Source organism: Bombina bombina, unplaced genomic scaffold, assembly GCF_027579735.1.
Source record: "Bombina bombina isolate aBomBom1 unplaced genomic scaffold, aBomBom1.pri scaffold_518, whole genome shotgun sequence".
Classification (NCBI taxonomy): Eukaryota; Metazoa; Chordata; class Amphibia; order Anura; family Bombinatoridae; genus Bombina; species Bombina bombina.
In genome coordinates, this window is record NW_026511547.1 from 232,082 (window position 1) to 245,184 (window position 13,103).

The window sequence follows — 13,103 nt, forward strand, 5'->3', positions numbered from 1 at the left end:
CATTGGAAACAGGGAGCTTGACAATGAAGTCCATGGAAAGATGTGTCCAAGGACGCTCACCAATAGCAATAGGTTGAAGAAGACCCACAGGAAGACGTTGAAGAATCGTAATCTGTGCACAAACTGAGCAGGAGGCAACATACGCAGCAACATCAGAACAAAGAATTGTCGAGTAACAGACCAAATCATTTGGTTCTTGCCTGGGTGACCTGCGGCTTTAGGATAGTGGTAAGTGTGCAAAAGTTTAGTTTGAAGATTCTCAGGAACAAAACACTTACCACTAGGTTTCTCAGGAGGTGCATTGGTTTGTGCAGCCAGGATCTCCTCCCCCAAGGGAGAAGTCAAATTAGTACGTATGGTAGCCAAAATATGGTCAGGAGGTATAACTGGAGTAGGTAGAGACTCCTCCTTGGACAGAGGCACAAATTGTCGAGAGAGGGCATCAGCCCTAACATTCTTACTACCAGGCAGGTAGGAGACCACATAATTAAACCGAGACAAAAATAGCGCCCATCTGGCCTGTTGGGGGCGACAAACATTTTGCTTCAGATAGATAAGTTAAATTCTTGTGGTCAGTAAGAATGAGCACTGGCACGCTATTACCCTCGAGAAGATGCCTCCATTCCTTGAGTGCCAAAATTATGGCCAGTAATTCCCTGTCACCAAATTCATAATTGCACTCCGCTGGAGACAATTTCTTAGAGAAGAAACCTCACGGATGCAAGGAACCGTCAGGCGTAGGATGTTGAGACAAGAGGGCACCTACTCCAGTCTCAGACGCATCGACCTCAAGAACGAAAGGCAGGACAGGGTTAGGATGAGCCAGAACTGGAGCGGCAGCAAAGGCAGTCTTAAGACTATCAAAGACCTTAATGGCAGTAGGTGACCAATGGAGTGGATCCTTCTCTTTACGGGTCATGTCTGTAATAGGTTTGACCAAGGAAGAAAAGTTTTTAATAAACTTTCTATAGTAATTGGCGAACCCCAAAAAACGTTGAATAGACCGAAGACCAACTGGGCGAGGCCACTGCAGAACGGCAGATAACTTGTCAGGATACATGGAGAACCATGCAACAGAGATAAAATAACCTAGGAAGGTTACTTCAGTCTGATGGAACTCACATTTCTCGAGTTTACAAAACAGGCCGTTCTCACGTAGTCTCTGAAGAACCTGTGTAACATCAGAACGATGAGCCTCAAGTGTGGTTTTGCAACATATCTTGTAGGACATCATTAACAAATTCCTGGAAAACAGCAGGAGCATTACATAGGCCAAAGGGCATTACAAGATACTCATAATGCCCGCTCCTGGTGTTAAATGCTGTTTTCCATTCGTGGCCCTCCTTGATCCTAACGAGATTGTAAGCTGCTCTCAAATCAAGTTTACTAAAGACCGTAGCTCCCTTGAGGCGGACAAAGAGTTCCGTAATGAGCGGAATAGGGTAAGCATTCTTAATGGTAAGATGATTAAGACCCCTATAATCAATGCATGGTCTTAACTCACCACCCTTTTTCTTCACAAAGAAGAAGCCAGCCCCTGCAGGAGAGCAAGATTTGGGGATGATCCCCCGCGTCAGAGCATCGGCAACATACTCCTCCATAGCACAATTCTCTGCAACAGACAGAGGGTAAACCCGGCCCTGAGGAGGAATGGCTCCAGGTTGCAGGTCTATGGCACAATCGTAAGACCGGTGATGAGGCAACGTACCGGCATGCACCTTGTCAAAAACGTCTAGGAACTCTCGGTACTCCTCTGGCAATTGAGATACCGAAGAAGTGCCAAAAACTTTAACTGGTTTCCGAAGACAAGTGGAAATACATTGCGGAGACCATGACAACATTTTGGACCTGTGCCAGTCGAGACTGGGATTGTGCTTTTGGAGCCAGAGATAACCCAGAACAACCGGAAAATGAGGAGAGTTTATCACCTGGAACTGGAGGGTTTCAAAATGGAGAGAAAAGGAAGGAGGTTTTGTAAGGGCGCTAATAGCTAAAGATACTATGTGGATTTATTAAGTGTATATCTGTGATAAAAGTTTAAAGTATTAATAAAGTCAGATCTAAAAAATGTGTAAAAAACATACAGTTTATTTATGTGTAAAAGACATACAGTTTCTTTAGTTACAATATGATTAAAGAGCTTATAGAGACGTCTCTAGTGCAAATCAATGAAATTTAAAAACTGACAAAATTACAGAAAAGATAAATAAAAGATAAGATAAAAGAGCAAGTAGTACTATTTGAGAATATTCGTATGCTACTTATTATGTTGGTCACTCAGAAATATCACATGTAATGTGACTAGGCAATTTGCCAAATTTTCCGTGAGTATTTTAAAGTTCATAAAATTTCATACATACTTCCATTTAAAATTCGTTTACCAACTGGATAAAAACTTTGAAAAAAGATGGAGCTTAAAGCAGAGCTGTGCATAAAAAATGTTTGTATCGAGTTGTATCTTTCTGTCGAGATATACCAGACCTTTGTATTAGTTTCACAGCAAACTTTCAGGGATAATTATCATGTCCATATATATGAACCAAGAGAGATGTCCCATAAACTTATTTTGCTAATGGTTTGGGATTGCAGTTTGCGACTCCCATACAAATTGTACCTTATCGTATACGTGAGCTACAGCAGGGTATCCTGTGCATCCTGCAGCTCGGTTCCTCCGATAGTGTCCTCGTGTTGTTGGCGTCTGACGTCACATCCAATGTGTGGGGGCCTGCCCTGCGTCCACCAATCAATGCTTAGCCAGTTTCAGGACACCTTTTTGCATCCGATACAAAGTGTACAATTTTCTTCTTATTTCTGATACTTGCTTGTACCGGTCAGCAGAGGTGTGTTTGAATGAAATAAATTTACCTGCACTTAGTGCTTTTAAGCACGCAGGTTCCGATGATATATAATTTCAATGTCTTTTGTTAACAATCAACCCGGGTTGGTTCATTCGGTTCAAACGATAGTGGAGTCAAGGATACAGTCTTTAGCTTCTACGCGTTTCACTCCCTCTAGGAGCTTTATCAAGAATCTTGAAATTATATATCATCGGAACCTGCGTGCTTAAAAGCACTAAGTGCACTAAGTGCAGGTAAATTTATTTCATTCAAACACACCTCTGCTGACCGGTACAAGCAAGTATCAGAAATAAGAAGAAAATTGTACACTTTGTATCGGATGCAAAAAGGTGTCCTGAAACTGGCTAAGCATTGATTGGTGGACGCAGGGCAGGCCCCCACACATTGGATGTGACGTCAGACGCCAACAACACGAGGACACTATCGGAGGAACCGAGCTGCAGGATGCACAGGATACCCTGCTGTAGCTCACGTATACGATAAGGTACAATTTGTATGGGAGTCGCAAACTGCAATCCCAAACCATTAGCAAAATAAGTTTATGGGACATCTCTCTTGGTTCATATATATGGACATGATAATTATCCCTGAAAGTTTGCTGTGAAACTAATACAAAGGTCTGGTATATCTCGACAGAAAGATACAACTCGATACAAACATTTTTTATGCACAGCTCTGCTTTAAGCTCCATCTTTTTTCAAAGTTTTTATCCAGTTGGTAAACGAATTTTAAATGGAAGTATGTATGAAATTTTATGAACTTTAAAATACTCACGGAAAATTTGGCAAATTGCCTAGTCACATTACATGTGATATTTCTGAGTGACCAACATAATAAGTAGCATACGAATATTCTCAAATAGTACTACTTGCTCTTTTATCTTATCTTTTATTTATCTTTTCTGTAATTTTGTCAGTTTTTAAATTTCATTGATTTGCACTAGAGACGTCTCTATAAGCTCTTTAATCATATTGTAACTAAAGAAACTGTATGTCTTTTACACATAAATAAACTGTATGTTTTTTACACATTTTTTAGATCTGACTTTATTAATACTTTAAACTTTTATCACAGATATACACTTAATAAATCCACATAGTATCTTTAGCTATTAGCGCCCTTACAAAACCTCCTTCCTTTTCTCTACACATTACTTTTAGATTGAAGGATCTAAAAACACTGTAAGGAGTTTGATACTTTATTTCACCAGCGCACTATTTACCCACACTTCTGCACTTCAAAATGGAGAGCCCCAACAGCCATGGATAACGGAGTAACGAGTGCGGGCTGAAGGGGCCTGCCATCAATGGCCTCAATAGCAAGCGGAATGGACCAAGGCAAAACAGGTATGGAGTGCTTTGATACAAAAGCACTGTCAATGAAGTAGCCCGCAGCACCGGAGTCAACAAGAGCCTGGGTGACTATGGAGGAGTCCACCCAGGAAAGGAAAACCGTGACCAAAGGTTTCTCCTTTAGCGGTTCCGGGGATGAGGATAAACCACCCAAGGTCTGCCCGTGACAGGACCTTAGGTGTGAGCATTTCCCGGCCGTGTAGGACAAGACTTCAAAAGGTGTACACCAGTCTGGCCATAAAAGGAAGTGCAGGAAATGAGCAGCATCACACAGTATGCACCAGAGTCAGCAAGCGAGGTGAGTAAAATGGCTGCCAGCAGCACATGGCAAACAAAACAGGGAAAAAACAAACCCTGACAGGGAGTGATACTTAGCAGTTTAACTGTGGTGCTCTTTGCCTCCTCCTGCTGACCAGGAGAGATATTCCCAACAGTAAATACTCAAGCCGTGGACTCACCATATCCGGAAATAAATACATTTATCAGGTAAGCATACATTTTGTTTTTTAAAAAAGAAACGTCTTTGGAAAGTTTAATCAATTTACGTGCCCCTGTGCCCCTGAGCAGTAATTCATTAAACTTTACAATTACTTTAAATGTCCTCTTGAATTAATTTTGCAACTTGGAAACTATCTGCTTGGGGAGTTTGGAAAAGTCATCAACTCTTTCATTTGTGAAAATTTAGCATTCCATCTACAGAACAGTAGATCTTATTCCATTCCTTTTGTATTCCTGATTTGCATTACATTATGTGGTTGAAAAATTCCTAAGAAACAGGCACTGTTAGGATGGTATGAAACGTCATAAGGGTGTGAAATGGTTAAAAGAGGAAATGTTTACTTTAGGGGTTAAGGACACTAAAGATCCTGAGGATAAGCCTTTTAACTGTTTAGATTCAGTTATTAAAACTGTTGCTAAAACCCCTTAGGTTTTTCCTAATCCAGATGCTGTTTCTAGGGAATGGTCCTTCTGCAAAGTTTAAGAAGTTATACCTCTTACCTGCCTCTAACAATGGATTGTGGGCGAATGTCCCTAAAGTAGATAGGGCCATTTCTACTTTGGAAGACAGTACTTCTTTTATGGACCCTTTAGATAATGAAGCTAGAATCCTTTCAAAGAAGGGCCTTTTTGCAAGAAGGTTATTTGTTTAGGTCAGCTATCTCTATTGCTGATGTAGCTGTAGCTTCTTCTTACTGGTTAACAATCGGCCGCTAGCAGGAGGTGTCAATCAACCCGATCCTATCTGATCGGGTTGACTGCTCTCCGCTGCTCAGAGGCGGCGGACCAGTTAAGTAGCAGCAGTCTTAAGACCGCTGCTTCAAAACTGCTGTTTTTGGCAAGCCTGAAGGCTTGTGCCCCATCCTCTCAGAAGCAAAGCACCTCTGATCCAGTTTGGAGGCCTAGTGCTAATTGGAACAGACCTAAGCAAGCCAAAACATTCACCCCTACTTCCATGTCTGTATTAAGATGTGGCCCCAGAGGTTCTGGTAGGGGGGAGGTTATGTCCTTTTCAGGAAGCTTGATTTCAGTCTGTTCCAGATCCCTGGGTTATCAGGGTTATCAGATAAGCTTCAGAACAATGTCTCCCAGAGGAAATTTGTTTCTGTCCAATGTTCCAGGCAATCCCTTAAAGATTTAAGTATTTTTTCTGTCAGATTTTAGATCTGTAAACTATGAGAGTGATAGCTCCAGTTCCTTCACAGAAGGAATGTACTTTCAGACCAGTTCTGGGTCTGAAAGCTCTCAACAAGTTTGTCAGAATTCCGACTTTCAAAATGGAAACTATTCAGACTATTCTACATTATTCTGCTCTACCATTCAGCTTTATAAGCTTCGTCAATGGTGCATGGATCATACTCCAGTATCTCAAAAGATTTTCCTGGGTCACAATACAAGTCAGTGTCTGACTTGGTGGCTGAATCAACTGATGTTCATTATTCAGGAGGCTTTTTTGCTCATCATACCTGTGATCAATTCAGATGCAAGTCTTCCAGGCTGGGGAGCTGTTTGAGGGTCTCTGAGAGCACAAGGAGTCTAGACTCTTCAGGAGGCAAGGTTGTCAATAAATGTTCTAGAACTATGGCTTGTCAGACTTGGCCTGTGTTGAAAGGGAGACTCATATCTGCTTTTGATCAGACAATGTCACAGCAGTGGATTATATCAATCATCAGGGGCGATCTCACAGTTCCCTAGCCATGAGGGAAGTGTTTTAAATTCTCTCATGGGTACAAGTTAATTCCTGTCTAATCTCTGCGGTTCATATTCCAGGACTGAACAACTTGGAAGCAGATTTTCTTAGTCGCCAGTCTCGGCATCCAGGGAATGGTCTCTTCATCAGGATGTGTTCATTCAGATTGTGGATCTTTGGTGTCTCCCAGAGATAGATCTGATGGCCTCTTGTTTGAACAAAAAACTTCCCAGGTACCTTGAGAGGTTCAGGGACCCACAGGTGGAGTTTGTGGATGCTCTAGTAGCTTATTGATAATTTCAGCTTGCTTATCTATTTCATCTTCTGGTTCTTCTTCCCAGAGTGATTTCCAAGATAAGGCTAGAGAAATCATCAATAATCCTGATTGCTTCAGCTTGGCCTTACAGGAATTGGTATGCAGAATGGTTAGTTCTTAAGCATAGAGGTTTCTTAGATTTTGTGATTGAAATTTTAATCTAGGCTTGAAAGCTTTTATTTCTTGGTGTATAGATAATGGCTTTTCCTGGCATTCTTTCATAATTACTAGAATTTTGCACTTCTTACAGGTTGGTTTTGATAAGGGTCTATCTGCCAGTTCTCTGAAAGGAAGGTTTTGTTTATTTTGGCCATCTCTTCTGTTAGAAGAGTTTCTGAATTGTATGCTCTTTCGTGTGACCCCCCTTATCTTATCTTTTATCAGGATAAGGCTGTCTTAAAGGGATGGTAAACTCCTCAATATAACTTTATAAAAAAATTAAGTTCATGCCATAATTTTTCTCAAAACCTCTTTTTTTTAATACTTCTATTATTCTATTATAGATTATGCTCCCCTGCCTGCCCCCTTGCTCTGTTTTATTTTTTCGTTTTTTTCTGCCCAATCAAAAGCTTGGCCATCTGGTCCATTAAATGATATCTATTACATTACAAGCATGCATAGTAGCCACAGTCGGTCAGTGCTTGTCGTCACAAATTGTGTGCTTGTTACTTTTGTGCACAAGTGGCACAAGAAAGGGGATTCCTTATATGCCTAAATTAAACATTGAATCACAGCTATGGATTGATGCTTATCTCTATATATTTATTTATTTTTTGCAAAGGCTTTATTTTTTCCATGAGCAAAGAACCATAACATTTTTTTAAAATTCTACTTCACAATAAATGTTTTTTTTTGCCCACCCATATTATCACTGATCAGTCTAGTAACGTCTCCCGCCCGCTGTTCACAAATGCCTTATATTCTACCCATTCTGCAAAGTAAACAGATAATCTTCTAATTCTCTGTTTACTTTGCAGAACGAGTAGAATATAAGGTGCTTGTGAACACCTGTTACTAGGTGAGCTTGATCGCTCTGTGTAGTAACAGATGATTAGTTGGTCATAAATGCTTCAGTCAGTTTAGAGTAGAGCCGATTTGACTACATATGTGCAATTGTAAAAAGAAAAGAAAAAAAAAGCGCACACTCTAGCATAGTGACAAGTGTTCAGTAGCCGTGAACGTTCTACCCATAGTGACGTGTACAACGGGCTGGGCTGCTGTTCACGTCACTGCACTTCTGAAGGAATACGTTTGGAGGGGCGGAGCAAATAATATAATTGAGAAGGTATAAGAAAGCATTCAGTTGATGGGAACTGTCTGCTGTATGTGTAACTACACTGTGTATTAGCGCATAGCTAATATATTGAAAAGGGTACAGTTGATGGAAACCTGTAAATTGATTGAAAAGCCTAAAAGAAAAGGATTAAAGTTGATTAAAGTTGATGGGATTGCTCTCCCTTTAATAACGTATACAGTGGGCGGACTGCTGTACACATCTCTAAATTGCTGAGAAGAGACACTGGGGGCGGAGCAAATAAAATGATTGACAAGAATAAGTTAAAAAGAAAAATCAATTATATACTAAAGTAAGATTTTTTTTTTTGCTTCTGCAAAATGACATAAAGCATTTGCCAAATTACATTAATAATACACTTTACCATCCCTTTAAGGACCTAATTTGACTCCTTGCCTAAAGTTGTGTCCTCAAACAATATCAGTCTGGAAATTGTTTTCCCTTCTTCAGGGAGATCTTTGCATTATTTGGCTGTTGTCAGGGCTTTAAAGTATTATATTGATGCTACTAAGGATTACAGAGAAACTTCTAGTTTGTTTGTAAACTTTTCTGGTTCTAGGAAAGGACAGAAAGTTCCTGCTGTTTATTTGGCCTCTTAATAAAAACTTTTGATTCATAAGGCTTACTTGGAGGCAGGTCAGGATTCTAGGATTCTAGATCACTGCTAATTCTACAAGATTAGTTGCCACTACTTGGGCTTCAAGAATGAGACTTCAGTTGACCAAATTTGCAAAGCAGCTACTTAGTCTTCTTTGCATACTTTTACAAAATTCTACAATTCTGATGTTTTTGCTTCTTCTGAGTCAGCCTTTGGTAAGAAAGTCCTTTAGGCAGTTGTCTCTGCTTGAGATATATATATATAATTATATATATATATATATATATATATATATATATATACATGCACTTTTTTGGTTCTTGTGGAGTTGTAGACTTAGATTTTGATTGAAAAAAGATGCTTATTTAATCTCACCCTTTGTATCTCATTACTTGTGGACTCCACAGCTTAGATAGTAGTTCCCAGGACTAATGGATTGTGGACCACTGAACCCAATTTTTTTTATTTTGTGATTCAGATAGAGCATGCAATTTTAAGCAACTTTCTAATTTTCTCGTATTATTAATTTTTCTTTGTTCTCTTGTTATCTATTTGAAAAAGAAGGCATCTAAGCTAAGGAGCCACCCAATTTTTTGTTTAGCTCCCTGGACAGCACTTGTTTTATTGGTGGGTGAATTTATCCACCAATCAGCAAGAACAACCCAGGTTGTTCACCAAAAATAGGCCGGCATCTAAACTTACATTCTTGCTTTTCAAATAGATACCAAGAGAATGAAGAAAATTTAATAATAGGAGTAAATTAGAAAGTTGCTTAAAATTGCACGCTCTATCTAAATCCCGAAGAAAAAAAAATGGGTTCAGTGTCCCTTTAAGCACAGATTTTTTTTTAAATCTAAAGTAATGGGAAGAAGCGGTTGGCAAAGCGGGGCGCATGCATGTTAAAGACGGTCCAGGAATTTTATGGGTATAGAAATTGAAGCAGTGATGTCTGCGGCCAGGAATGTTATGACGCTGGCATGCATGTGCATTACGGTCAAACTTTGTGAAACAGCTGATGCCACGTCACACTATGTGACGTGGTTCGCTACTTTCACAAGTTCGCTGTTTTCTCGGAACACCAGCAATAGCAATGACCTCACCACAGGAATAATGTTATAGGTATGAAGATGAAAGGGGGAAAAATAAAGAAAAACATCTTGGCAAATAATGTGTTCATTTCACAAAACCCCACAGTTTCCTATTAACAAAATCCATTTTGTAGAGGTGATAGTCAAGCAAATCTACCATTCAAGCGCAGAAATCCCATGTTAACGCCATACAGTGAATGATAAGGATTTAGCATAGAGACATTGGACCGTTCAGGGTAAAAATAAGGCATTGGAGTAGATTAATATAGTTTGAATGAAGCAACTTCACTAAAGTATATCATCTAAACACCCACCTATACAGTACTATATTATTTTTGAAGCTCAACAGAGCAAAGAATGAAGTCAGCATAGACAAGTCATTTTTTAAAACAAATTTGGAAATCTAGTGTTTGTAACACATCCAAAGAGAAATACAGGTTCTGTCATATTTTTAGTGTATCTTGCACAATATGTTTTTTGTTTATAGTTTTATTATTTTGCAAAAGAGTTGCAGGAGAAATAATTGCTCAGGATACTATCTTGTGTTCAGTCAGCAAAAATACAATATTGCAAAATATAAGAACAAATACTCACAATCCCTAATATCAGCTGTCTATTTTGTTAATAAGTTAATGCACCACTGCATTTTGCTATATACATTTACTGAAAATAGTGACTCACCTGTGGATTTGTTACTTTGTAACTTGTTTGTTAAATTTAAATCTTGATTATGATCCATGGTTGCTGAAATAAAAGAAAGGGACAGTGAAAAAAAACCTTAAATTGACAGTCTATTCAGGCAAGTAGCTAATAAGAGATCATTGTATGTAAAGATGCTACAGGAACACCACTGGGAGGTAGCTTTCTTCGTTTTTACATATATTTGCTATTACTAGTGCTACAGTATTAACATTTTTGGTATGGGTGTTGGTTTCATACAAAAACAGCTGTTTTGACCCCTTAACGACCAAGAACGTACCAGGTACGTCCTGCAAAAACTGTCAGTTAGTGACAATGGACGTTCCTGGTATGTCCTTGGTCTAATTGAGCGCTGGAAGCGATTGCGATCGCTTCCAGTAGCTCTCAGGGTATTGCAGTGATGCCTCGATATTGAGGCATCCTGCAATACCCTTTTTCAAGCATCCGATGAAGAGAGAGCCACTCTGTGGCCCTCTCTGCACCGGTAGCGATGGCGCGATTGTTGATGGGTGGGAGCTTAGCAGGGAGGCGGGTGGGTGGCCCATTGCTACCTGGCATCCGGTTCCTGTATGTGCAATGTGCACACCAGGTGCCGGGAATGTGCAGGGGGGCCTTCGGGGGCGCACACACACGCAGCAACTACTGCCACCAATGTCCCGGAATTGGAGGGAGGGGGGAAAAAAACATAAAGATCAAAGGATCTGGGAAAGGGGTATTAAGGGGTGGGAAGCTACACTACAGAAAAATCTATATTTTATCAAAAACATTAAAAACACTTTTTTGGGGGGGCAAACTGGGTACTGGCAGACAGCTGCCAGTACCCAAGATGGGGCAAATAGGTAGCGGGGAAGGGTTAGAGAGCTGTCGGGGGGGGGGATCAGGGAGGTTGGGGGCTAAGGGGGGGGGGGTCCATCACAGTTGAATAGATATTTAAAAAAAAAAAAAAAAAAGCCTTTTATTTTAGTACTGGCAGACTTTCTGCCAGTACTTAAGATGGCGGGGACAATTGTGGCGTGTAGGAGGAAAGAAAGCTGTTTGGGAGGGTTTAGGGGGTGGGATGTGTCAGGTGGGAGGCTGATCTCTACACTAAAGCTAAGATTAACCCTACAAGCTACCTAATTAACGCCTTCACTGCTGGGCATAATACAAGTGTGGTGTGCAGTGGCATTTAGCGGCCTTCTAATTACCAAAAAACAATGCCAAAGCCATATATGTCTGCTATTTCTGAACAAAGGGGATCCCAGAGAAGCATTTACAACCATTAGTGCCATATTTGCACAAGTTGTTTGTAAATAATTTTAGTGTGAAACCTAAAGTTTGTGAAAAAGTGAACATTTTATTTGATCGCATTTGGCGGTGAAATGGTGGAATGAAATATACCAAAATAGGCCTAGATTAATACTTGGGGTTGTCTACTACACTACACTAAAGCTAAAATTAACCCTAACCCCTTCACTGCTGGGCATAATACTCAAGTGGTGTGCAGCGGCATTTAGCGGCCTTCTAATTACTAAAAAGCAACACCAAAGCCATATATGTCTGCTATTTCTGAACAAAGGGGATCCCAGAGAAGCATTTACAACCATTTGTGCCATAATTGCACAAGCTGTTTGTAGATAATTTCAGTGAGAAACCTAAAGTTTGTGAAAAAGTTTGTGAAAAAGTGAACAATTTGTTTTATTTGATCACATTTGGCGGTGAAATGGTGGCATGAAATATACCAAAATGGGCCTAGATCAATACTTTGGGTTGTCTACTGAAAAAATATATTTACATGTGAAGGGTTATTCAGGGATTCTTGACAGATATCAGTGTTCCAATGTAACTATCACTAATTTTTGAAAATAGCAAAGTGCTACTTGTATTTATTGCCCTATAACTTGCAAAAACAGCAAAGAACATGTAAACATTGGGTATTTCTAAACTCAAGACAAAATTTAGAAACTATTTATTATGGTTGTTTTTTGGTGGTTGTAGATGTGTAACAGATTTTGGGGGTCAAAGTTAGAAAAAGTATGGTATTTCCATTTTTTTATCATATTTTATATTTTTTATGGTAAATTATAAGATATGATGAAAATAATGGTATCTTTAGACAATCCATATAATGGCGAGAAAAACGGTATATAATATGATATAATATGTATGGGTACAGTAAATGAGTAAAAGGAAAAGTACAGCTAAAGACAAACACATCAGAAATGTAAAAACAGCCCTTGTCCTTAAGGGAAGTAAATTGAAAAATGGTCTTGTCCTTAAGGGGTTAAATAACAAATGATGAAACAGTGCCACTTTAATAATAAAAGAAATATGTTAAATCAAAGTAATCATAAAAAGCAACAGATTGGGTTAAAATCAGCAAACAACTAACATTCTTGCAAAATGAACACTGTCTGCTGCTATTATAGAACTTATGTTCTACTATGGCTTTCTGTCAAATCATTTTTGCAACAAAATTCCTCTACTGCGCAAGAAACTGATTTCCTGTTGCTAGTGCACATTTATCCTGTGAAGCTAACTCAAGTAAAAATCAGTTTTATGTTTAAAGATCAGAGGCCACTTCTGGATGTCAGAAATTAGGACAAAGCAAAATATTAACTATTAGTAATAGGCGTATAAGATAGCCAACATTAATATGAATTTTAATCAGCTATGGAACTCAAGACTGCTGTTTTGTGTTGCATTAAGTTACCTCTGAGCCACAGGTTAG

General features: G+C 39.3%; 1 protein-coding gene across 11 annotated transcripts in view; it reads right to left on the reverse strand.

The window, feature by feature from the left end:
* LOC128643793 (uncharacterized) overlaps positions 1 to 13,103 on the reverse strand; it is a 202,586-nt gene that overhangs the window by 95,933 nt on the left and 93,550 nt on the right. For all 11 annotated transcript variants that reach the window (XM_053696613.1, XM_053696614.1, XM_053696611.1 and 8 more), the window contains one exon: positions 10,376 to 10,438. In XM_053696613.1, the coding sequence (XP_053552588.1) occupies positions 10,376 to 10,438 (63 nt within the window). The remainder of the gene's footprint in view (positions 1 to 10,375; positions 10,439 to 13,103) is intronic.